Genomic DNA, 24,909 nt, shown 5'->3' on the forward strand with positions numbered 1-24,909 from the left:
TTCAGCAGTTTCAGATGAAGACCTGACTCTTTAAACTGAGAAATGTAAACACAGAGCAGACCTATCTGTGTGAACAGTTGATTTAACTGAATATAAGCTTTGACTTATATTCAGGTAGTTTTACTCTCAAAACAACTTAGAACTAATTTAGCAAACAGTTAACTTCAGTTAACTCCCATTTTTAAAAGAAGATTTTGTAAGTTTTGCTGAGGCAAACAGCGCCCTCTGCAGCCACAAGTGGTAATTACAGGACGCTGGGGCATTAAATTCTGTTGGGCTCAGAGAGTGAGCAGTTACAGGTACTGGAAGCACAGGACCCCTACAGCAGGGGCGTTGCTTGGCATAAAGCCTGAGCTCTACTGGGCCTGTACCCCCCCCCCCAAATCTCTCCCATCTGGATTATCAGATTGTTTGATTGGTGATGTAATTTCACTGCGATATCACCAGGGAAACGGGTGATGAACCAATTACAGAGCTGAGAAGTGCTGACGTCACGCGTGATGTCACCAGTTCTCACAAACCGAGATGGTATCTAGAGCCTCTTCACTGCGTTTACTTCGTACACTCTCCTTCACCGGAGGAGACTCGGGGTGACTGGTGGTCAGACGCCAGGGTCCCGGCTGCAGGCCACGGCAGCCCTGGACCTGAGTCGGATGCATCCATCCATGCATCAGACCATGACGTATACATCCATCTAATGTATTTCCCGTGGTCTCGACTCGGCCTCTGCGCATCTGATCTTCAGATGCGATCTGAGCACCAGACCTAGAGGCGCAGGTGCCTAGAGTCCCTGTGGTGAGGAAGTGGACCCGCGGACTGACTGTCTGACAGTCGGTCCGTTGAAGGGGGGGGGGGGGTCTCCCCTCTCTCCCTCCCTCCCTCCACACACAAACACCAACATAACAGATTTTTGCTGTTTTTACAAAAACAGTAGCAACTGTAAATTTCAGCAACACCGAGATACCGTTCATTTTACACTAACATAATGGCAGCCATCTGTAGTTTGTAGTAACGTCCGAATGCCAGTAGATGGCAGTAGCATACTGTATAGCTGTAAATATTTATTGATAATCAATTCTCATTTTTCTGTTATTTCTATATGTTAATGTTACTGTTTGTCAGTAAAATACAGTTGAATTTACAGCCTATGTGTGGAAGAAATAGTTACAGAATGTTGTTTTGAGGCAGCAGAGGAACTTGCATGTGCATACTGTGTGATGAGTTTTGAAGAAGTGAACTCAGTATTGAGAAATGCATGTTAGCAACTGTAAAAATAGATTAAAAAAAATAAGTTTAAAAAATACATAAAATATTGCATGCTTTTTGTTGATGCAACAGGAATAAAAACAAAAAACATTTTTATATTTGCTGGTAGAAGAACAGATTTTATTGGTTATAGCATGAAAAAAAATCAAATTTTCTCAGCACACATTAAAAAAAATAAATAAGCACATTGATCAACTTAAAAAATAAACATTCAACAGATCAACTGATAAATAGAAAAACAACTCAATAAAAAATATATTAATGAATAAATAAATACCTCAATAAATAAATAAATCTGTTTTAGTTAACTCCAAAAAATAAATACATGAGTAAACAAACAAGGCAGTACATAACTAAGCAATAAATAAATAAATAGCTCAATCACTTAGCAAATGAATGAGGAGATTCTTGGTCTGACAGGTTAGTTGGTGGTGAGCAGAGATGAAACCAGCTGGTGAGCTCTCATTAGATGGGTTTTGATTTTCTTCCTGATCAGCTCCCAGGATTCAGCACTGTGGCCCTACACACACACACACACACACACACACACACACACCCAATATTATCATTAGAAACATCAGTAGATAGACACATTTGAATCAGTGTCCTGGTGAAAGATTTGATCCCACAATTAAAGAATAAACAAATATCACAGAAAAAGAAAAGAAAAAAATCACAGCTCACTATTTATAATATTACAATAGTTTAATGTTCGATATTATAAATAACTGAATTAACTGGTCCCCAGACTTTGTGACTCTTCATCATATGTTTTGACTTTAGTGTGATTCAGTTAGCTTATATTCAGGTAGTTTTACTCTCAAAACAACTTAGAACTAATTTAGCAAACAGTTAACTTCAGTTAACTCCCATTTTTAAAAGAAGATTTTGTAAGTTTTGCTGAGGCAAACAGCGCCCTCTGCAGCCACAAGTGGTAATTACAGGACGCTGGGGCATTAAATTCTGTTGGGCTCAGAGAGTGAGCAGTTACAGGTACTGGAAGCACAGGACCCCTACAGCAGGGGCGTTGCTTGGCATAAAGCCTGAGCTCTACTGGGCCTGTGCCCCCCCCCCCAAATCTCTCCCATCTGGATTATCAGATTGTTTGATTGGTGATGTCATTTTACTGCGATATCACCAGGGAAACGGGTGATGAACCAATTACAGAGCGGAGAAGTGCTGACGTCACGCGTGATGTCACCAGTTCTCACAAACCGAGATGGTATCTAGAGCCTCTTCACTGCGTTTACTTCGTACACTCTCCACCGGAGGAGACTCGGGGTGACTGGTGGTCAGACGCCAGGGTCCCGGCTGCAGGCCACGGCAGCCCTGGACCTGAGTCGGATGCATCCATCCATGCATCAGACCATGACGTATACATCCGTGTAATGTATTTCCCGTGGTCTCGACTCGGCCTCTGCGCATCTGATCTTCAGATGCGATCTGAGCACCAGACCTAGAGGCGCAGGTGCCTAGAGTCCCTGTGGTGAGGAAGTGGACCCGCGGACTGACTGTCTGACAGTCGGTCCGTTGAAGGGGGGGGGGGTCTCCCCTCTCTCCCTCCCTCCCTCCACACACAAACACCAACATAACAGATTTTTGCTGTTTTTACAAAAACAGTAGCAACTGTAAATTTCAGCAACACCGAGATACCGTTCATTTTACACTAACATAATGGCAGCCATCTGTAGTTTGTAGTAACGTCCGAATGCCAGTAGATGGCAGTAGCATACTGTATAGCTGTAAATATTTATTGATAATCAATTCTCATTTATTTTTTTCTGTTATTTCTATATGTTAATGTTACTGTTTGTCAGTAAAATACAGTTGAATTTACAGCCTATGTGTGGAAGAAATAGTTACAGAATGTTGTTTTGAGGCAGCAGAGGAACTTGCATGTGCATACTGTGTGATGAGTTTTGAAGAAGTGAACTCAGTATTGAGAAATGCATGTTAGCAACTGTAAAAATAGATTAAAAAAAATAAGTTTAAAAAATACATAAAATACTGCATGCTTTTTGTTGATGCAACAGGAATAAAAACAAAAAACATTTTTATATTTGCTGGTAGAAGAACAGATTTTATTGGTTATAGCATGAAAAAAAATTCAAATTTTCTCAGCACACATTCAAACAATAAATAAGCACATTGATCAACTTAAAAAATAAACATTCAACAGATCAACTGATAAATAGAAAAACAACTCAATAAAAAATATATTAATGAATAAATAAATACCTCAATAAATAAATAAATCTGTTTTAGTTAACTCCAAAAAATAAATACATGAGTAAACAAACAAGGCAGTACATAACTAAGCAATAAATAAATAAATAGCTCAATCACTTAGCAAATGAATGAGGAGATTCTTGGTCTGACAGGTGTTAGTTGGTGGTGAGCAGAGATGAAACCAGCTGGTGAGCTCTCATTAGATGGGTTTTGATTTTCTTCCTGATCAGCTCCCAGGATTCAGCACTGTGGCCCTACACACACACACACACACACACACACACACACACACACACACACACACACACACACACACACAATATTATCATTAGAAACATCAGTAGATAGATAGATAGATAGATAGATAGATAGATAGATAGATAGATAGATAGATAGATAGACTTACCATTCGTTCTAGGACGTGGCCTGACAGTCTCTTGAAATACATGTGCAGCTTCTTGTTCTTCTTCTTGTGGCTGTGGCTCCCAGTCTAAATGAATCAAAGATCAAAAATCATGTTTAAAAAAACACAACTGACTCTTTCAGTCAACAGGATGTGGAGGAAGAGAAATCAGTCAGAGAGTGCTGATGCATTCAGTTTGAAATGTAAGGGAACAGGTGAGGCTGTTAATCCACCCTGACACTTACACAGGAGTGAAGGCCGTCAGCCTGCTGGGTCACAATGTTGACAAAGTCCTTCACTGTGCTCTCCTCCCATGATGCAGCGCTGTGATCCTCCTCAAACAGGACGGCCATCTCCTCCAGAACCTGCACTGTGAAACCAAGTTTATCCTCAGCCTGGAGGAGGAAGAAGAAGAAGAGTAATCAGATTACTACAGGGACACATTTCTGACAGTGTTTGACAGCTGAAGTTGAGCTGATGACTCACTGATGCTTTGGACGCCTGGCTGTACAGATCATTAGGGAAGGCCACAGTGTCCTCCACTTCAGCATCCTCAGTGCTGTTAGTGGAATTATTCACCTGCATCACACACACACACACACACACATCATGTGTTGAAGTAAACACACAGTGAACTCACTCAGTGAAGATAATTCAGTGACTTTAAACAACACGTGAACAAGTGAACTCACCATGGTATCTAGTAGATCCAAAGAGTTTTCACTGTACTGTCTGAATTTATGATCCATCCACCTGCAGCTCAGTGAGGAGCCTGCACTGTACAGAGCCAGAAACAGGCAAACAAACAAAATCCTGTTCAGCATTTTTTCTTTTTGAAAAAGGTAGAAGTCTCCTCTGTATAGAGCAGGTTGAGATGTGTCCTGGTGTTGTGTTGGAGCAGACCTGCAGGGCCTCATTTATAACAGGACGCACCTATTTCATTTTCCTGACTTAACACCTGTGGGAAACACTGGAGCTGAACTGTGGCTTTCAACACGGCTTAAAGTTTAAAAGTCAGACTCAACCTCAAAAGACACAGCGTCACACATTTGAATCAGTGTCCTGGTGAAAGATTTGATCCCACAATTAAAGAATAAACAAATATCACAGAAAAAGAAAAGAAAAAAATCACGCCCCGTAGACCTACGTATTAAAATGCTCATAATAAAACCATATCAGGCTTTTAATAGAAAAAAAAAACATTTTAAAAATCCATAAACTCAATCACAGCTCACTATTTATAATATTACAATAGTTTAATGTTCGATATTATAAATAACTGAATTATTATCGGGTTTTTATTATTAGAGCGATTTTTCAGGTAAAATATAATATTGGGAAACTCTTTGAATGAATTCCCAGTCACCAATAATGATTTACAATGATTTTAACATTGACAGAGTTTGAGTTGCATCATTAATTCTGTGTGGATCCATGATAATCATTGATTGTTAAAGCTGCAGGTGTGACTGTGATCATCAGGCGCCGTAAAGGGAAGTTCCTCTGCTGAGAAAATGAAAGTGGCTCTGTGACTGTGACGCTCGTTCACATCAACTGGTCAGTGACATTTCAACTTGTTTTCACTGGAACTTGGAGCATGAACCGTGAGAACCAGAGAGCCTGTAGAGAGGGGGTTCTCCTTCACCTGTTCACAACATTTTCAGTCTGATATCGATCAATATGAAAATCACGTGTGTCCATCTTTGTTTGATCAAAAGTCCACAGGGACAAGAGACATGGATCAGATTAATATCAGAGTTTAAATTATTCTCTTCTAATATGACAGATTTAGGTCAGTGGTCCCCAAACTTTGTGACTCTTCATCATATGTTTTGACTTTAGTCTGAGCCTGAGTTGTAACCAGAGGGAGATTTTCTTTCCCTTTTCTGATTGTTTCCTTTGAAGGTTTCTGAGAAAAATACAAAAGATACATGTTATAGCAGCATTTCTGAATCAGAAATGTGTGACATTATAAAGGAAGATAATGATCAACAATCATATCCATTGTTAGAAAATAATATTTGTTTGATTTCCTACAGATTCACTTTGTCTTTAAAGGGACAGAAAACATTCCCTGGAATAAACAGGAAAAATACCAAATAGTCAAATTCTCCTCCCTGGATGAGATTTTAAAAACATACACAAACTCTGTCTCTGTCTTTGCTCTGACTCTGGTATAAAATGTCTTCAGCAGTTTCAGATGAAGACCTGACTCTTTAAACTGAGAAATGTAAACACAGAGCAGACCTATCTGTGTGAACAGTTGATTTAACTGAATATAAGCTTTGACTTATATTCAGGTAGTTTTACTCTCAAAACAACTTAGAACTAATTTAGCAAACAGTTAACTTCAATTAACTCCCATTTTTAAAAGAAGATTTTGTAAGTTTTGCTGAGGCAAACAGCGCCCTCTGCAGCCACAAGTGGTAATTACAGGACGCTGGGGCATTAAATTCTGTTGGGCTCAGAGAGTGAGCAGTTACAGGTACTGGAAGCACAGGACCCCTACAGCAGGGGCGTTGCTTGGCATAAAGCCTGAGCTCTACTGGGCCTGTACCCCCCCCCAAATCTCTCCCATCTGGATTATCAGATTGTTTGATTGGTGATGTCATTTCACTGCGATATCACCAGGGAAACGGGTGATGAACCAATTACAGAGCGGAGAAGTGCTGACGTCACGCGTGATGTCACCAGTTCTCACAAACCGAGATGGTATCTAGAGCCTCTTCACTGCGTTTACTTCGTACACTCTCCTTCACCGGAGGAGACTCGGGGTGACTGGTGGTCAGACGCCAGGGTCCCGGCTGCAGGCCACGGCAGCCCTGGACCTGAGTCGGATGCATCCATCCATGCATCAGACCATGACGTATACATCCATCTAATGTATTTCCCGTGGTCTCGACTCGGCCTCTGCGCATCTGATCTTCAGATGCGATCTGAGCACCAGACCTAGAGGCGCAGGTGCCTAGAGTCCCTGTGGTGAGGAAGTGGACCCGCGGACTGACTGTCTGACAGTCGGTCCGTTGAAGGGGGGGGGGTCTCCCCTCTCTCCCTCCCTCCCTCCACACACAAACACCAACATAACAGATTTTTGCTGTTTTTACAAAAACAGTAGCAACTGTAAATTTCAGCAACACCGAGATACCGTTCATTTTACACTAACATAATGGCAGCCATCTGTAGTTTGTAGTAACGTCCGAATGCCAGTAGATGGCAGTAGCATACTGTATAGCTGTAAATATTTATTGATAATCAATTCTCATTTATTTTTTTCTGTTATTTCTATATGTTAATGTTACTGTTTGTCAGTAAAATACAGTTGAATTTACAGCCTATGTGTGGAAGAAATAGTTACAGAATGTTGTTTTGAGGCAGCAGAGGAACTTGCATGTGCATACTGTGTGATGAGTTTTGAAGAAGTGAACTCAGTATTGAGAAATGCATGTTAGCAACTGTAAAAATAGATAAAAAAAAATAAGTTTAAAAAATACATAAAATACTGCATGCTTTTTGTTGATGCAACAGGAATAAAAACAAAAAACATTTTTATATTTGCTGGTAGAAGAACAGATTTTATTGGTTATAGCATGAAAAAAAAATCAAATTTTCTCAGCACACATTAAAAAAAAATAAATAAGCACATTGATCAACTTAAAAAATAAACATTCAACAGATCAACTGATAAATAGAAAAACAACTCAATAAAAAATATATTAATGAATAAATAAATACCTCAATAAATAAATAAATCTGTTTTAGTTAACTCCAAAAAATAAATACATGAGTAAACAAACAAGGCAGTACATAACTAAGCAATAAATAAATAAATAGCTCAATCACTTAGCAAATGAATGAGGAGATTCTTGGTCTGACAGGTGTTAGTTGGTGGTGAGCAGAGATGAAACCAGCTGGTGAGCTCTCATTAGATGGGTTTTGATTTTCTTCCTGATCAGCTCCCAGGATTCAGCACTGTGGCCCTACACACACACACACACACACACACACACACACACCCAATATTATCATTAGAAACATCAGTAGATAGACACATTTGAATCAGTGTCCTGGTGAAAGATTTGATCCCACAATTAAAGAATAAACAAATATCACAGAAAAAGAAAAGAAAAAAATCACAGCTCACTATTTATAATATTACAATAGTTTAATGTTCGATATTATAAATAACTGAATTAACTGGTCCCCAGACTTTGTGACTCTTCATCATATGTTTTGACTTTAGTGTGATTCAGTTAGCTTATATTCAGGTAGTTTTACTCTCAAAACAACTTAGAACTAATTTAGCAAACAGTTAACTTCAGTTAACTCCCATTTTTAAAAGAAGATTTTGTAAGTTTTGCTGAGGCAAACAGCGCCCTCTGCAGCCACAAGTGGTAATTACAGGACGCTGGGGCATTAAATTCTGTTGGGCTCAGAGAGTGAGCAGTTACAGGTACTGGAAGCACAGGACCCCTACAGCAGGGGCGTTGCTTGGCATAAAGCCTGAGCTCTACTGGGCCTGTGCCCCCCCCCCAAATCTCTCCCATCTGGATTATCAGATTGTTTGATTGGTGATGTCATTTTACTGCGATATCACCAGGGAAACGGGTGATGAACCAATTACAGAGCGGAGAAGTGCTGACGTCACGCGTGATGTCACCAGTTCTCACAAACCGAGATGGTATCTAGAGCCTCTTCACTGCGTTTACTTCGTACACTCTCCTTCACCGGAGGAGACTCGGGGTGACTGGTGGTCAGACGCCAGGGTCCCGGCTGCAGGCCACGGCAGCCCTGGACCTGAGTCGGATGCATCCATCCATGCATCAGACCATGACGTATACATCCGTGTAATGTATTTCCCGTGGTCTCGACTCGGCCTCTGCGCATCTGATCTTCAGATGCGATCTGAGCACCAGACCTAGAGGCGCAGGTGCCTAGAGTCCCTGTGGTGAGGAAGTGGACCCGCGGACTGACTGTCTGACAGTCGGTCCGTTGAAGGGGGGGGGGGGGTCTCCCCTCTCTCCCTCCCTCCCTCCACACACAAACACCAACATAACAGATTTTTGCTGTTTTTACAAAAACAGTAGCAACTGTAAATTTCAGCAACACCGAGATACCGTTCATTTTACACTAACATAATGGCAGCCATCTGTAGTTTGTAGTAACGTCCGAATGCCAGTAGATGGCAGTAGCATACTGTATAGCTGTAAATATTTATTGATAATCAATTCTCATTTATTTTTTTCTGTTATTTCTATATGTTAATGTTACTGTTTGTCAGTAAAATACAGTTGAATTTACAGCCTATGTGTGGAAGAAATAGTTACAGAATGTTGTTTTGAGGCAGCAGAGGAACTTGCATGTGCATACTGTGTGATGAGTTTTGAAGAAGTGAACTCAGTATTGAGAAATGCATGTTAGCAACTGTAAAAATAGATAAAAAAAATAAGTTTAAAAAATACATAAAATACTGCATGCTTTTTGTTGATGCAACAGGAATAAAAACAAAAAACATTTTTATATTTGCTGGTAGAAGAACAGATTTTATTGGTTATAGCATGAAAAAAAAATCAAATTTTCTCAGCACACATTAAAAAAAAATAAATAAGCACATTGATCAACTTAAAAAATAAACATTCAACAGATCAACTGATAAATAGAAAAACAACTCAATAAAAAATATATTAATGAATAAATAAATACCTCAATAAATAAATAAATCTGTTTTAGTTAACTCCAAAAAATAAATACATGAGTAAACAAACAAGGCAGTACATAACTAAGCAATAAATAAATAAATAGCTCAATCACTTAGCAAATGAATGAGGAGATTCTTGGTCTGACAGGTGTTAGTTGGTGGTGAGCAGAGATGAAACCAGCTGGTGAGCTCTCATTAGATGGGTTTTGATTTTCTTCCTGATCAGCTCCCAGGATTCAGCACTGTGGCCCTACACACACACACACACACACACACACACACACACCCAATATTATCATTAGAAACATCAGTAGATAGACACATTTGAATCAGTGTCCTGGTGAAAGATTTGATCCCACAATTAAAGAATAAACAAATATCACAGAAAAAGAAAAGAAAAAAATCACAGCTCACTATTTATAATATTACAATAGTTTAATGTTCGATATTATAAATAACTGAATTAACTGGTCCCCAGACTTTGTGACTCTTCATCATATGTTTTGACTTTAGTGTGATTCAGTTAGCTTATATTCAGGTAGTTTTACTCTCAAAACAACTTAGAACTAATTTAGCAAACAGTTAACTTCAGTTAACTCCCATTTTTAAAAGAAGATTTTGTAAGTTTTGCTGAGGCAAACAGCGCCCTCTGCAGCCACAAGTGGTAATTACAGGACGCTGGGGCATTAAATTCTGTTGGGCTCAGAGAGTGAGCAGTTACAGGTACTGGAAGCACAGGACCCCTACAGCAGGGGCGTTGCTTGGCATAAAGCCTGAGCTCTACTGGGCCTGTGCCCCCCCCCCCAAATCTCTCCCATCTGGATTATCAGATTGTTTGATTGGTGATGTCATTTTACTGCGATATCACCAGGGAAACGGGTGATGAACCAATTACAGAGCGGAGAAGTGCTGACGTCACGCGTGATGTCACCAGTTCTCACAAACCGAGATGGTATCTAGAGCCTCTTCACTGCGTTTACTTCGTACACTCTCCTTCACCGGAGGAGACTCGGGGTGACTGGTGGTCAGACGCCAGGGTCCCGGCTGCAGGCCACGGCAGCCCTGGACCTGAGTCGGATGCATCCATCCATGCATCAGACCATGACGTATACATCCGTGTAATGTATTTCCCGTGGTCTCGACTCGGCCTCTGCGCATCTGATCTTCAGATGCGATCTGAGCACCAGACCTAGAGGCGCAGGTGCCTAGAGTCCCTGTGGTGAGGAAGTGGACCCGCGGACTGACTGTCTGACAGTCGGTCCGTTGAAGGGGGGGGGGGGGGGGGGTCTCCCCTCTCTCCCTCCCTCCCTCCACACACAAACACCAACATAACAGATTTTTGCTGTTTTTACAAAAACAGTAGCAACTGTAAATTTCAGCAACACCGAGATACCGTTCATTTTACACTAACATAATGGCAGCCATCTGTAGTTTGTAGTAACGTCCGAATGCCAGTAGATGGCAGTAGCATACTGTATAGCTGTAAATATTTATTGATAATCAATTCTCATTTATTTTTTTCTGTTATTTCTATATGTTAATGTTACTGTTTGTCAGTAAAATACAGTTGAATTTACAGCCTATGTGTGGAAGAAATAGTTACAGAATGTTGTTTTGAGGCAGCAGAGGAACTTGCATGTGCATACTGTGTGATGAGTTTTGAAGAAGTGAACTCAGTATTGAGAAATGCATGTTAGCAACTGTAAAAATAGATAAAAAAAAATAAGTTTAAAAAATACATAAAATACTGCATGCTTTTTGTTGATGCAACAGGAATAAAAACAAAAAACATTTTTATATTTGCTGGTAGAAGAACAGATTTTATTGGTTATAGCATGAAAAAAAAATCAAATTTTCTCAGCACACATTAAAAAAAAATAAATAAGCACATTGATCAACTTAAAAAATAAACATTCAACAGATCAACTGATAAATAGAAAAACAACTCAATAAAAAATATATTAATGAATAAATAAATACCTCAATAAATAAATAAATCTGTTTTAGTTAACTCCAAAAAATAAATACATGAGTAAACAAACAAGGCAGTACATAACTAAGCAATAAATAAATAAATAGCTCAATCACTTAGCAAATGAATGAGGAGATTCTTGGTCTGACAGGTGTTAGTTGGTGGTGAGCAGAGATGAAACCAGCTGGTGAGCTCTCATTAGATGGGTTTTGATTTTCTTCCTGATCAGCTCCCAGGATTCAGCACTGTGGCCCTACACACACACACACACACACACACACACACACACCCAATATTATCATTAGAAACATCAGTAGATAGACACATTTGAATCAGTGTCCTGGTGAAAGATTTGATCCCACAATTAAAGAATAAACAAATATCACAGAAAAAGAAAAGAAAAAAATCACAGCTCACTATTTATAATATTACAATAGTTTAATGTTCGATATTATAAATAACTGAATTAACTGGTCCCCAGACTTTGTGACTCTTCATCATATGTTTTGACTTTAGTGTGATTCAGTTAGCTTATATTCAGGTAGTTTTACTCTCAAAACAACTTAGAACTAATTTAGCAAACAGTTAACTTCAGTTAACTCCCATTTTTAAAAGAAGATTTTGTAAGTTTTGCTGAGGCAAACAGCGCCCTCTGCAGCCACAAGTGGTAATTACAGGACGCTGGGGCATTAAATTCTGTTGGGCTCAGAGAGTGAGCAGTTACAGGTACTGGAAGCACAGGACCCCTACAGCAGGGGCGTTGCTTGGCATAAAGCCTGAGCTCTACTGGGCCTGTGCCCCCCCCCCAAATCTCTCCCATCTGGATTATCAGATTGTTTGATTGGTGATGTCATTTTACTGCGATATCACCAGGGAAACGGGTGATGAACCAATTACAGAGCGGAGAAGTGCTGACGTCACGCGTGATGTCACCAGTTCTCACAAACCGAGATGGTATCTAGAGCCTCTTCACTGCGTTTACTTCGTACACTCTCCTTCACCGGAGGAGACGGGGTGACTGGTGGTCAGACGCCAGGGTCCCGGCTGCAGGCCACGGCAGCCCTGGACCTGAGTCGGATGCATCCATCCATGCATCAGACCATGACGTATACATCCGTGTAATGTATTTCCCGTGGTCTCGACTCGGCCTCTGCGCATCTGATCTTCAGATGCGATCTGAGCACCAGACCTAGAGGCGCAGGTGCCTAGAGTCCCTGTGGTGAGGAAGTGGACCCGCGGACTGTCTGACAGTCGGTCCGTTGAAGGGGGGGGGGGGTCTCCCCTCTCTCCCTCCCTCCCTCCACACACAAACACCAACATAACAGATTTTTGCTGTTTTTACAAAAACAGTAGCAACTGTAAATTTCAGCAACGCCGAGATACCGTTCATTTTACACTAACATAATGGCAGCCATCTGTAGTTTGTAGTAACGTCCGAATGCCAGTAGATGGCAGTAGCATACTGTATAGCTGTAAATATTTATTGATAATCAATTCTCATTTATTTTTTTCTGTTATTTCTATATGTTAATGTTACTGTTTGTCAGTAAAATACAGTTGAATTTACAGCCTATGTGTGGAAGAAATAGTTACAGAATGTTGTTTTGAGGCAGCAGAGGAACTTGCATGTGCATACTGTGTGATGAGTTTTGAAGAAGTGAACTCAGTATTGAGAAATGCATGTTAGCAACTGTAAAAATAGATAAAAAAAAATAAGTTTAAAAAATACATAAAATACTGCATGCTTTTTGTTGATGCAACAGGAATAAAAACAAAAAACATTTTTATATTTGCTGGTAGAAGAACAGATTTTATTGGTTATAGCATGAAAAAAAAATCAAATTTTCTCAGCACACATTAAAAAAAAATAAATAAGCACATTGATCAACTTAAAAAATAAACATTCAACAGATCAACTGATAAATAGAAAAACAACTCAATAAAAAATATATTAATGAATAAATAAATACCTCAATAAATAAATAAATCTGTTTTAGTTAACTCCAAAAAATAAATACATGAGTAAACAAACAAGGCAGTACATAACTAAGCAATAAATAAATAAATAGCTCAATCACTTAGCAAATGAATGAGGAGATTCTTGGTCTGACAGGTGTTAGTTGGTGGTGAGCAGAGATGAAACCAGCTGGTGAGCTCTCATTAGATGGGTTTTGATTTTCTTCCTGATCAGCTCCCAGGATTCAGCACTGTGGCCCTACACACACACACACACACACACACACACACACACACACACACACACACACAATATTATCATTAGAAACATCAGTAGATAGATAGATAGATAGATAGATAGATAGATAGATAGATAGATAGATAGACTTACCATTCGTTCTAGGACGTGGCCTGACAGTCTCTTGAAATACATGTGCAGCTTCTTGTTCTTCTTCTTGTGGCTGTGGCTCCCAGTCTAAATGAATCAAAGATCAAAAATCATGTTTAAAAAAACACAACTGACTCTTTCAGTCAACAGGATGTGGAGGAAGAGAAATCAGTCAGAGAGTGCTGATGCATTCAGTTTGAAATGTAAGGGAACAGGTGAGGCTGTTAATCCACCCTGACACTTACACAGGAGTGAAGGCCGTCAGCCTGCTGGGTCACAATGTTGACAAAGTCCTTCACTGTGCTCTCCTCCCATGATGCAGCGCTGTGATCCTCCTCAAACAGGACGGCCATCTCCTCCAGAACCTGCACTGTGAAACCAAGTTTATCCTCAGCCTGGAGGAGGAAGAAGAAGAAGAGTAATCAGATTACTACAGGGACACATTTCTGACAGTGTTTGACAGCTGAAGTTGAGCTGATGACTCACTGATGCTTTGGACGCCTGGCTGTACAGATCATTAGGGAAGGCCACAGTGTCCTCCACTTCAGCATCCTCAGTGCTGTTAGTGGAATTATTCACCTGCATCACACACACACACACACACACACACACACACACATCATGTGTTGAAGTAAACACACAGTGAACTCACTCAGTGAAGATAATTCAGTGACTTTAAACAACACGTGAACAAGTGAACTCACCATGGTATCTAGTAGATCCAAAGAGTTTTCACTGTACTGTCTGAATTTATGATCCATCCACCTGCAGCTCAGTGAGGAGCCTGCACTGTACAGAGCCAGAAACAGGCAAACAAACAAAATCCTGTTCAGCATTTTTTCTTTTTGAAAAAGGTAGAAGTCTCCTCTGTATAGAGCAGGTTGAGATGTGTCCTGGTGTTGTGTTGGAGCAGACCTGCAGCTCCTCATTTATAACAGGACGCACCTATTTCATTTTCCTGACTTAACACCTGTGGAAAACACTGGAGCTGAACTGTGGCTTTCAACACGGCTTAAAGTTTAAAAGTCAGAATCAACCTCAAAAGACACAGCGTCACACATTTGAATCAGTGTCCTGGTGAAAGATTTGATCCCACAATTAAAGAATAAACAAATATCACAGAAAAAGAAAAGAAAAAAATCACGCCCCGTAGACCAACGTATTAAAATGCTCATAATAAAACCATATCAGGCTTTTAATAGAAAAAAAAACATTTAAAAATTCCATAAACTCAATCACAGCTCACTATTTATAATATTACAATAGTTTAATGTTCGATATTATAAATAACTGAATTATTATCGGGTTTTTATTATTAGAGCGATTTTTCAGGTCAAATATAATATTGGGAAACTCTTTGAATGAATTCCCAGTCACCAATAATGATTTACAATGATTTTAACATTGATCGATTTATTTGACTTTTGTTAGTTTACAGAGTTGCTTCGTGTTTTGAAGATTCCAGTCGATGTTTTTGTTGAAGTCATCACCTCTCTGTCAGTCTACTCTCTGTCCAATACGACCGTAAATGTCGTTTGAAAAATAAAGATCATTCTCTCAGAGTTTGAGTTGCATCATTAATTCTGTGTGGATCCATGATAATCATTGATTGTTAAAGCTGCAGGTGTGACTGTGATCATCAGGCGCCGTAAAGGGAAGTTCCTCTGCTGAGAAAATGAAAGTGGCTCCGTGACTGTGACGCTCGTTCACATCAACTGGTCAGTGACATTTCAACTTGTTTTCACTGGAACTTGGAGCATGAACCGTGAGAACCAGAGAGCCTGTAGAGAGGGGGTTCTCCTTCACCTGTTCACAACATTTTCAGTCTGATATCGATCAATATGAAAATCACGTGTGTCCATCTTTGTTTGATCAAAAGTCCACAGGGACAAGAGACATGGATCAGATTAATATTAGAGTTTAAATTATTCTCTTCTAATATGACAGGTTTAGGTCAGTGGTCCCCAAACTTTGTGACTCTTCATCATATGTTTTGACTTTAGTCTGAGCCTGAGTTGTAACCAGAGGGAGATTTTCTTTCCCTTTTCTGATTGTTTCCTTTGAAGGTTTCTGAGAAAAATACAAAAGATACATGTTATTACTGTATAGCAGCATTTCTGAATCAGAAATGTGTGACATTATAAAGGAAGATAATGATCAACAATCATATCCATTGTTAGAAAATAATATTTGTTTGATTTCCTACAGATTCACTTTGTCTTTAAAGGGACAGAAAACATTCCCTGGAATAAACAGGAAAAATACCAAATAGTCAAATTCTCCTCCCTGGATGAGATTTTAAAAACATACACAAACTCTGTCTCTGTCTTTGCTCTGACTCTGGTATAAAATGTCTTCAGCAGTTTCAGATGAAGACCTGACTCTTTAAACTGAGAAATGTAAACACAGAGCAGACCTATCTGTGTGAACAGTTGATTTAACTGAATATAAGCTTTGACTTATATTCAGGTAGTTTTACTCTCAAAACAATTTAGAACTAATTTAGCAAACAGTTAACTTCAGTTAACTCCCATTTTTAAAAGAAGATTTTGTAAGTTTTGCTGAGGCAAACAGCGCCCTCTGCAGCCACAAGTGGTAATTACAGGACGCTGGGGCATTAAATTCTGTTGGGCTCAGAGAGTGAACAGTTACAGGTACTGGAAGCACAGGACCCCTACAGCAGGGGCGTTGCTTGGCATAAAGCCTGAGCTCTACTGGGCCTGTGCCCCCCCCCCAAATCTCTCCCATCTGGATTATCAGATTGTTTGATTGGTGATGTCATTTCACTGCGATATCACCAGGGAAACGGGTGATGAACCAATTACAGAGCGGAGAAGTGCTGACGTCACGCGTGATGTCACCAGTTCTCACAAACCGAGATGGTATCTAGAGCCTCTTCACTGCGTTTACTTCGTACACTCTCCTTCACCGGAGGAGACTCGGGGTGACTGGTGGTCAGACGCCAGGGTCCCGGCTGCAGGCCACGGCAGCCCTGGACCTGAGTCGGATGCATCCATCCATGCATCAGACCATGACGTATACATCCATCTAATGTATTTCCCGTGGTCTCGACTCGGCCTCTGCGCATCTGATCTTCAGATGCGATCTGAGCACCAGACCTAGAGGCGCAGGTGCCTAGAGTCCCTGTGGTGAGGAAGTGGACCCGCGGACTGACTGTCTGACAGTCGGTCCGTTGAAGGGGGGGGGGGTCTCCCCTCTCTCCCTCCCTCCCTCCCTCCCTCCACACACAAACACCAACATAACAGATTTTTGCTGTTTTTACAAAAACAGTAGCAACTGTAAATTTCAGCAACACCGAGATACCGTTCATTTTACACTAACATAATGGCAGCCATCTGTAGTTTGTAGTAACGTCCGAATGCCAGTAGATGGCAGTAGCATACTGTATAGCTGTAAATATTTATTGATAATCAATTCTCATTTATTTTTTTCTGTTATTTCTATATGTTAATGTTACTGTTTGTCAGTAAAATACAGTTGAATTTACAGCCTATGTGTGGAAGAAATAGTTACAGAATGTTGTTTTGAGGCAGCAGAGGAACTTGCATGTGCATACTGTGTGATGAGTTTTGAAGAAGTGAACTCAGTATTGAGAAATGCATGTTAGCAACTGTAAAAATAGATAAAAAAAATAAGTTTAAAAAATACATAAAATACTGCATGCTTTTTGTTGATGCAACAGGAATAAAAATTCCTGCAATATAAGCATGATGGCATGTACAGTGTACCTGTCGTGATGTCCAGCAGCTGGCATTGCTGCTCGATGTCCTCTGCTTCATGTTCACCTAACATTATCTCCAGGATCCTACAGATCTCATCAGCAACAGCTGACAGTCGCTTCTGTACAACTGTCCTCAACTGCTCAGGTAACATTTCTGGAAGGAGGAAGGAAACATTGCACACGCAAACTGATATAACCTCACCCATCGCTCACCCATTTTTTTTGCATATGCCCTGTTAAATAAAAGGTTGATAGGCTTCAGGGGTAAGAAGTTGACTGCCTAAAATGACTGCCTTCATCTTGTGTTTCCAAACCTGACGTGTGCAGCATCTTCCTCTCCACAACAGTAAATATCTCCTCCGCAGCTGCAGCCAGTCTCTCTGCGACCAGCGTCCTCACCACCTGCATTTTACACATGATTCACCGACAAGAGTCTTTTCTTCAGCCTCTGATCTTCAGCTGCAGCAGCCACAGACTCACTTCAGCATGCACAACAAACTAACAGCTCTGAGAGAGAAGAGGAGTCATTCTACTTCCGCCGGAAACTCCTCTTCTTCCTCTCTCCATGTAAATCTGTCCACCACACTGTCATGGTTATTTCTTGCATTAATATTAACCTATGTATTAATGCCAATGTGTGGTGAGTCTCACATGTATCAGTTTCATCTCTGCTCTGTACACAGTCCATTCATTAATTCAATTCATGCTTCTGTCTGGCTTTGTGTTTGTATATGTGGTTTTTTGTCTGATTATATTTGCTTTTCTCTCTGCTGTACTCACTTCTCTAGCAAAAGAGAACTTGATGTCAATGAGATTCCCTGATGAAGTAAACGTTATATATTAATGTACAACAACTTTACTTGCTTTTAACTAAAGTAATAATCAAAGTAATAACTAATTCTCACATGCAGTTACCCATAGTCAAATTGCATGCATGTTTCCTTAAATCTGCACTTCCATGCACATTAAGCAAGTATGTGATGATAAACTTGACTAAATGCCTATATACTGAGGCATTTTACATCACTTATAAATTGCATTGACATGGGGAAGCTTTGTAACCAACAAAGAGTCATGTCACTTCATAGAAACATCATACTTTTGGTCATAACTAACAGGAGTGACACACAAATGTTTTTTAAAACTCAGTGTTCATCAGGGATGTCGTGTGCATTTTTGCAAAAACACAAATAGACAAATATTGAATGTTCAGTTTGCACCGTTGGTCTTGAGTGAACTGGCTGACACACACAGACAGTTGCATGACGTGCGGATCTATGTCATCGTCACTGCAGGCCAGGCTGAAGGCCGGAGCTTTGGTGCCACGTTAATGATTGAAAAGCTCGCTCCAGATTTGCAAAAAATTGGATTTTTATCAGACATAGGATTCCTGTAGGGTTTGAGTTTCCATTAAGTGACACATTTGGCAATAAATGTAGTTCACTCAGTGACAGCCATGACAAAATTAATGTCTGCACTCTGGTTTAACTACACTCAAGATAAATGATTCGGGTCTTCACTAGAGTTTACAGGGTCAGACAAAACCTATGATGCATTTGATGTCTCAGGATACAGTGTGAAATTGTGCAGATGGCTGAGATGAGCATGTTTTAGGTCAAATATTAATTTCATTTTCTGTTTATTTTTGTAAGAGCAAAAATATAGGTCATTGAATTAATAGCCTAAATGTTTGCAGTGCTCTTCCTCAGATGTTCCTCTATACAAATACCTCAAAAAGAACACACAACAATGTAACACACAAACAATGATGCAATTAAAATGCCATAAAAACATAATGAAAAGTACACAAGCATCATCAGATTACTATTACACCTATACTACTGATAACAGGAGTAAACTGGAGTAAACGTCCATAAATTCACTTAGAAATCAATGAAAATAGACGCTCTGTTTGGACTGCTGAATGATACACAAGTTTTCTTCAGTATCAAAATATTCCAGTGGTAGCTGCATTCCTCACAGAAACTACTAATAGCTAATTTGGCATATTTTTAATGGTGCCACTTTGCCAAAATGGTAAACAAATTTAACTTTAAAAAACAGAGCTCACATTGTAGCCTACAGCTAGCTAGGTAACCATTTCCATGTCAATGTTACAGCAAAAAATATACTTTAAATACCAAAAGTAACAGTAGACTTCTTATTATGCATAATGGCCCATTTTCTAATCATGTTTATTGGTTGATTATCTGCAGGTTAACTACTAACTGAAGTCATCAACTTAATATGGAAATGCTCAAGTAAAACACACAATCACAAATTAAGTAGAGTATGCCTACTTTAGTAAATGTATGTAGTTACTTTGCACCACTGTTCAAAACTATGTCGAATTCTGTAGTAATTGGCAAATTGGTAATTTACTACAGAGTTTAAACTAGATTACATGTGGTGGAAGTGGTGGGAAGTAACTAACTCACTTTAAGTAGGCTAATGTTCTTACGTACAGTTTTAGGTACCCTTCTTTACTTGAGCATTTAATTATCTGTAACTTAAAACTTTTTACTTGTCTGTATTTCAGAAGAAAACATTGTATATTTAACAACAGTACAGTACATTTATCTGATGATTAGGCTGCCTGGAGTACATTGTGCTGATGATACAGCTGTTCTTTTTCCTAAGTAAAGTTCTGAATGCAGGAGTTTTACTTGTAATTGAGTATTTTTACTTTGAGATACTTTTACTTAGGTAAAGGATCTTAGTTGTTTCTTCCACCTCTGGAGAGTGAGGTATTTACTATATGTGATGCTGACTGAGTATGGTACAGTCCAGAGTCATTGTGTAGTGCGGTAAAACACGAGCTGAGTAATTTGATACGGTTTTTATTAAAAAATATTCAAAAAGTGTTTCAAAAATACTTTCTATAACTCTTAAAAATACATTACTATTACACTTGAAATAACATATCAAAGCTGTGAATGATGTTGTCATTCAACACAGCAACTACATGCAAACAGTCACTCGCTAGTCCTTTTCCAGGAGTCTGAAACAATTGTAATTATCATGTTTTTCTAAATTCAAAATGGGTCTTTAGAGGTGCTGCTGGGCATCCTGGATAGTGCTTTCACTCAGTGTCACTCAGGGCTCACAGAGTTCAGTGTCCAAATGGCACCAGTGACAATTTCCTGTTGATCTTTTCTGCTTCTCCTGAGGATCAGTTAGACATGAATACAATAGGCACCAGAGGAACGTTGTTATGATCTGGAAGAGACTCCGTTCCATTAGTCTTTATCATCTGAGTTCATTGCTCACACTCCCTTTTTGTTCTGCAGACTCAGAGCTCCGTTCACACAGTAAGGGATGATACTGACAGTGACCAGAGGCACGGTGGCGCTCTTACAAAAGGACAGCAGGTAGAACAGGGCCAGCGGTGTGTGTGGGAGGCTTGAAGGAGTCAAACAGGTGCAGCAGGAGCAGAGAGCTGATGACACAGCCTGCTTTGACCAATGCGCTGCTGCTCTTCTTGGTCTCGGTGTAGAGAGGTGAGTGCAGGCCCAGGCCCAGGCCGAACAGGGTGCCCATGTTACGCAGCAGGCTGGCGAAGGGCGTGGTGTCCAGGTGGACCCACTCGGGCCTGACGCACCACTTCTGGGCTTTCTCCAGGGTCCACAGCAGGTCCACACCCAGAGCTTTGAGCAGGATGTAAAAACCGACAGCGAAGGAGGTCAGGAAGAGGGTGGTGTAGAAGTACTTCTTCATGCTGGCACTGTAGATCCACTGAGTTCTGTTGAAGGCTTCAGCGACTATCATACCTGAGAACAACACAGATTGAAAAGCCCATGTCAATATAAGCTAAGGAGACACGTCCTCCCACACTTTTATTGTTTCAGGTTGATTTTCTTACTGAAATCTCTGTGAATATTCACCTTATACTGCAAGAAATGCTGGGCTGATAACAGTATTGATAAGAGTAATGCCACTACATGGCTTTAAACCCTTTTTTTTTTTTACCCTGGCTTCTGTCTCTCAGGCTACATACAGGCTGGCCTTCCTTACTTGATTTTGTGAATACCTGTAGATACTAATCAGGGCTGAAAAAACTTTCACAAACTTTCACACAATCACTTAATTAACTTTTCTTTACAGTTACTATTGCCCCCCAAAAATGCTTGATTTGCTAGGTGCTAAAACCCTGCAAACCCAGAGAACTAACCTCTATACTTGACAGTTATTCTCAGTCTGCTCCTAATGGCTTATTCAATTGTCTACTGAAGTTATGTATTAAAATGTGTCCATGCTGACCTGTGATGACACCAGCAATGACCTGGTGGGGAAAGTGTGCGGCGATGAAGACCCTGGAAAGACAGACACACACCTGGACCCCCCAAAACAGAGTCCACAGAACGGCCTTCAGATACCTGTCAAAATAAAACAATAAACAAATTATAATTTCTGTTGTGGAAAATGCAAAACCTCAAAAAGTCAGGTGAAATTCATTCTTCAGTCTGGCCTTTGCTGGTCTTGCCCCAGAACAAGCAAGTCAGTGTTTTAATAAAGCAACATAACAATTAACACAGTTTTTCCTCTGCTTATCATGAGAACTTCAGCTGCCTGGACGTCAAAACAACCCATGATCAACCCCCCGCTTTCCACCCAATAGTTCTCAGAAGTCAATGATCAACCACAGCACAGGACAGATAGTGTGTCCACAGTGATAAGCTCTGAGTGGAAGAAAATGGTAAACAACCCCGACATCAGTGGGACAACAGAGCAGAGCTGCAGGTTTGGTAGACAGTCTCAGAATAAGATGACTCACCATTCTTTGTTGGTGGATTTTTTGCTTCCATGTTTCTTCTTGCTGGTCATGATGGCGAGGATGGAGGTCACCAGGGTGTAGTAGACACCGGCAGCTCCCATGGCATGTCCAGAAGGGCTGCCTGCATAACACAAACAGAGAGGATAAGACATCAGTGGCTAATTCACTCAGGTAGAAACTCAATCTGAGGCCACAACAAGCTGCATCGCTCATTCATGTATTCATTTTGCTTAAACGTATGAATGAATGAACATGGACCTACCTATACTTTACTTGAATATTTCCATTTTATTCTACTTTATACTTCTACTTGGTTTGATTTCAGGAGGAAACATTGTACATTTTACTCCACTACATTGATCTGACTGCTAATAGTTACTTTTCAAATTAAAATTTCACATTAAAAACACATGATAGAATACAATGTAAAACCCCCTTATGAAAGTGTTTAGTTGGGAGCCACTTTTTTAATGAGTGGTTTGCAGAGTTACCAACAATTTCCCCTCTAAACCTCTCAGATGGATGGAAAATGATTCAATATTACCCCAGAATCATATATCATTTTCAATAAATTAGCACAAATTTGAGCAGAAGAAGAAGAAGAATTAAAATTAAATATATTAAAATTAAAATTAAAATATTCAGGTTCACTGTTTGGCAGTTGGTTTGTTGTTTGGTAATTTGATTAATTGTAACTTTATTTATGCACAAAAGCAAAAACTCATTCAATATCATTTTAGGGGCTTGTGTCAAAATCTATACCCTCAGTTTTGCAGCTAATTTTACACTTATCCATCTACCACACAGCAAACACAAGGATATATAATATTACAGAAATAATACATGGAGAGTGCGAAGAACTGGGGGTTAATAGGGACACAGCAGCCACATCCAGTCATACATGCAAAGTGAAATATCTCACCTGGCCCAGTCTCACAGGTCATGGGTACTGCTCAATGTGAGGGGGGACAGTGTTTGCGTAATGAGCCGTCTCATGGACCACCAGTAAGGCCTCTCCCCAAACAGGATCCTGAGGAACACAACACAAACATGCACTCGGTTATAATCTAAAAAGAACATTGATTTCACTTGATTCCGTTCACGAGCTCAAACTCAAAGATTACTTCACTCACCATTTAAACACCAGGTTCAGCCAGTCTCCAATCACTGCCACCCCAGATGAGCTTAATGCCCACTGAGGCCCGCAGGTGAAACCAAAGCGGGAAGAAGATGAAGAAAGTGTTCCTGAGGTCTGCCGCCCAGGACACCCAGAGAAACAAGCCCTGGGCGTCCTGATAGTTGGTCTGCAGGTAGGGGTGGTGCTCACCCCCAAAACCCTGCACGGCGTCCATGACAGTGTGAGCATCTTTGCCTCGAGCAGGAGGGGGGAGAAATCTCAATCTGGTGAAGTGTGAGTGAGTTGGAGAGAGCAAAGAAAGGGACTGTTGCTATCAGGGACACAGCTGGTTGGTTTTATACCAGAGGGACCCACTACCCAAACGCCATGCTCATGCTGATCTTTGACCTTGCACATGTAATAAAACACTGGGAGTCAGGAGAGTTTGGTAGATTTGTCACACAAACAAGTGGGAAAGATAACAGGAAAACATAACGTCAATCGTTATCTTTCTCACTGAACTACTGTACATAACACAGAGAGAGGAAGTTGCTTGACCAATATCTATGTGTCAACTGTGACCCAAATTAAACATCATTCAAACCAACAGTTTGCAGAGTGACAGTTACTTCTAATTGTGTTGCAGTATCATTTTTAATATCAGCTACCTCCTTTTTGTCTTTTCCACAGAGTTTAGGTCCAGGCCACATTTCTTCTCCATTCATGCGCACCTGAGTAATAACTTCTTAGTTATGTAATTGTTTTTCTGATGATTTGGTGAAAACATCCCACTGTTCATAACGATAGAGTAACCCATTTGTAGGTTACGTAAGGAGATCAATGATTAAATGATTGGGTTTGGACTAAGTAGAAACTGAGTAGACAGTCAGTGATAAAAAAACAGAAAAAGCAAGATTGGCAGGTTGTAGGTCAAGCGAGTTACTGCTCTGTTGTGACAAATGACGTCTGGCAGGGACGTCCCTGCAGACGAGCTTATATTTTATCTTGTTTAGAGGGGCGTGTTGATGATAAGACAGTCGTCATTTTTCACATTGGGGTCCCAAAGACAAGTAAAGGAGGAAAAAATTTGACTAATTTAAATGCTTTTGATGTGATGCAGAATATAAATTGTGAGCCAAGATCAATGGATTTCACAAGCAACTGGCTTGGAGTGGGAACAGAAACTGCTTTAGTTTCATTGATTAAAGAAAAAAAAAAAAAGTTTTCCTAGAAATCTGTGATTTGTCAGAGGGGTGGGAGCTGATTTCTCTAATGATGGATTTTAGCCTCAGGGGCCTCAGGGGTGTAAAGGTTAAGGAACCTGTCTGCACCGTCCCAAAGGCAAACAAATTTGCTAGCCTTGATTA

The 24,909-nt window shown here is 40.1% G+C and overlaps 3 protein-coding genes across 8 annotated transcripts; all 3 read right to left on the bottom strand.

The window, feature by feature from the left end:
- Nucleotides 1-535: 535 nt before the first annotated feature.
- On the bottom strand, nucleotides 536-18,405 carry LOC108886646 (interferon a3). 6 transcript variants are annotated; one of them, XR_007809480.1, is made up of 3 exons: nucleotides 17,966-18,405; nucleotides 17,659-17,805; nucleotides 536-1,786 (listed from the first exon to the last, which is right to left on the bottom strand). XR_007809480.1 is itself a non-coding variant. In XM_051067125.1 (3 exons), the coding sequence occupies exons 1-3, from the start codon at nucleotides 18,066-18,068 to the stop codon at nucleotides 7,862-7,864; spliced, it is 264 nt and encodes an 87-aa protein (XP_050923082.1). In that variant the 5' UTR covers nucleotides 18,069-18,388; the 3' UTR covers nucleotides 7,148-7,861. The 6 variants fall into 6 exon arrangements, 5 of the variants coding, with proteins under 5 accessions (XP_050923082.1, XP_050923081.1, XP_050923080.1 ...); XM_051067125.1 differs by lacking the exon at nucleotides 536-1,786 and adding an exon at nucleotides 7,148-7,875 and having other exon boundaries at nucleotides 17,966-18,388; XM_051067124.1 differs by lacking the exon at nucleotides 536-1,786 and adding an exon at nucleotides 9,117-9,843 and having other exon boundaries at nucleotides 17,966-18,388.
- Nucleotides 3,024-4,781, bottom strand: LOC127138975 (interferon a3-like). Its single transcript, XM_051067120.1, has 5 exons — nucleotides 4,591-4,781; nucleotides 4,385-4,477; nucleotides 4,144-4,293; nucleotides 3,902-3,985; nucleotides 3,024-3,749 (listed from the first exon to the last, which is right to left on the bottom strand). The coding sequence occupies exons 1-5, from the start codon at nucleotides 4,720-4,722 to the stop codon at nucleotides 3,651-3,653; spliced, it is 558 nt and encodes a 185-aa protein (XP_050923077.1). The 5' UTR covers nucleotides 4,723-4,781; the 3' UTR covers nucleotides 3,024-3,650.
- Nucleotides 18,406-20,510: 2,105 nt separating the features above from the next.
- Nucleotides 20,511-23,931, bottom strand: LOC108886648 (glucose-6-phosphatase catalytic subunit 1-like). Its single transcript, XM_051067119.1, is given in 10 exon segments — nucleotides 20,511-21,034; nucleotides 21,036-21,421; nucleotides 21,912-22,027; nucleotides 22,426-22,546; nucleotides 23,348-23,368; nucleotides 23,371-23,424; nucleotides 23,427-23,455; nucleotides 23,559-23,599; nucleotides 23,601-23,826; nucleotides 23,921-23,931. Coding segments are annotated over 10 exon segments (1,122 nt in total). The 3' UTR covers nucleotides 20,511-20,917.
- Between the last annotated feature and the right edge of the window lie 978 nt (nucleotides 23,932-24,909).

Source organism: Lates calcarifer, unplaced genomic scaffold (genome assembly GCF_001640805.2).
Source record: "Lates calcarifer isolate ASB-BC8 unplaced genomic scaffold, TLL_Latcal_v3 _unitig_1144_quiver_1058, whole genome shotgun sequence".
Classification (NCBI taxonomy): domain Eukaryota; kingdom Metazoa; phylum Chordata; class Actinopteri; family Centropomidae; genus Lates; species Lates calcarifer.

Bases quoted from the DNA above. Each gene is read 5' to 3' on its own strand.
- LOC108886646 (XM_051067121.1), bottom strand. From the start codon at position 14,262: ATGGCCGTCCTGTTTGAGGAGGATCACAGCGCTGCATCATGGGAGGAG. The intron at 13,997-14,154 runs GTAAGTGTCAGG...TGATTCATTTAG, and splicing joins CTGACGGCCTTCACTCCTGT to ACTGGGAGCCACAGCCACAA. The intron at 13,781-13,912 runs GTAAGTCTATCT...GTGTGTGTGTAG, and splicing joins GCCACGTCCTAGAACGAATG to GGCCACAGTGCTGAATCCTG.
- LOC127138975 (XM_051067120.1), bottom strand. From the start codon at position 4,722: ATGCTGAACAGGATTTTGTTTGTTTGCCTGTTTCTGGCTCTGTACAGT. The intron at 3,986-4,143 runs GTAAGTGTCAGG...TGATTCATTTAG, and splicing joins CTGACGGCCTTCACTCCTGT to ACTGGGAGCCACAGCCACAA. The intron at 3,750-3,901 runs GTAAGTCTATCT...GTGTGTGTGTAG, and splicing joins GCCACGTCCTAGAACGAATG to GGCCACAGTGCTGAATCCTG.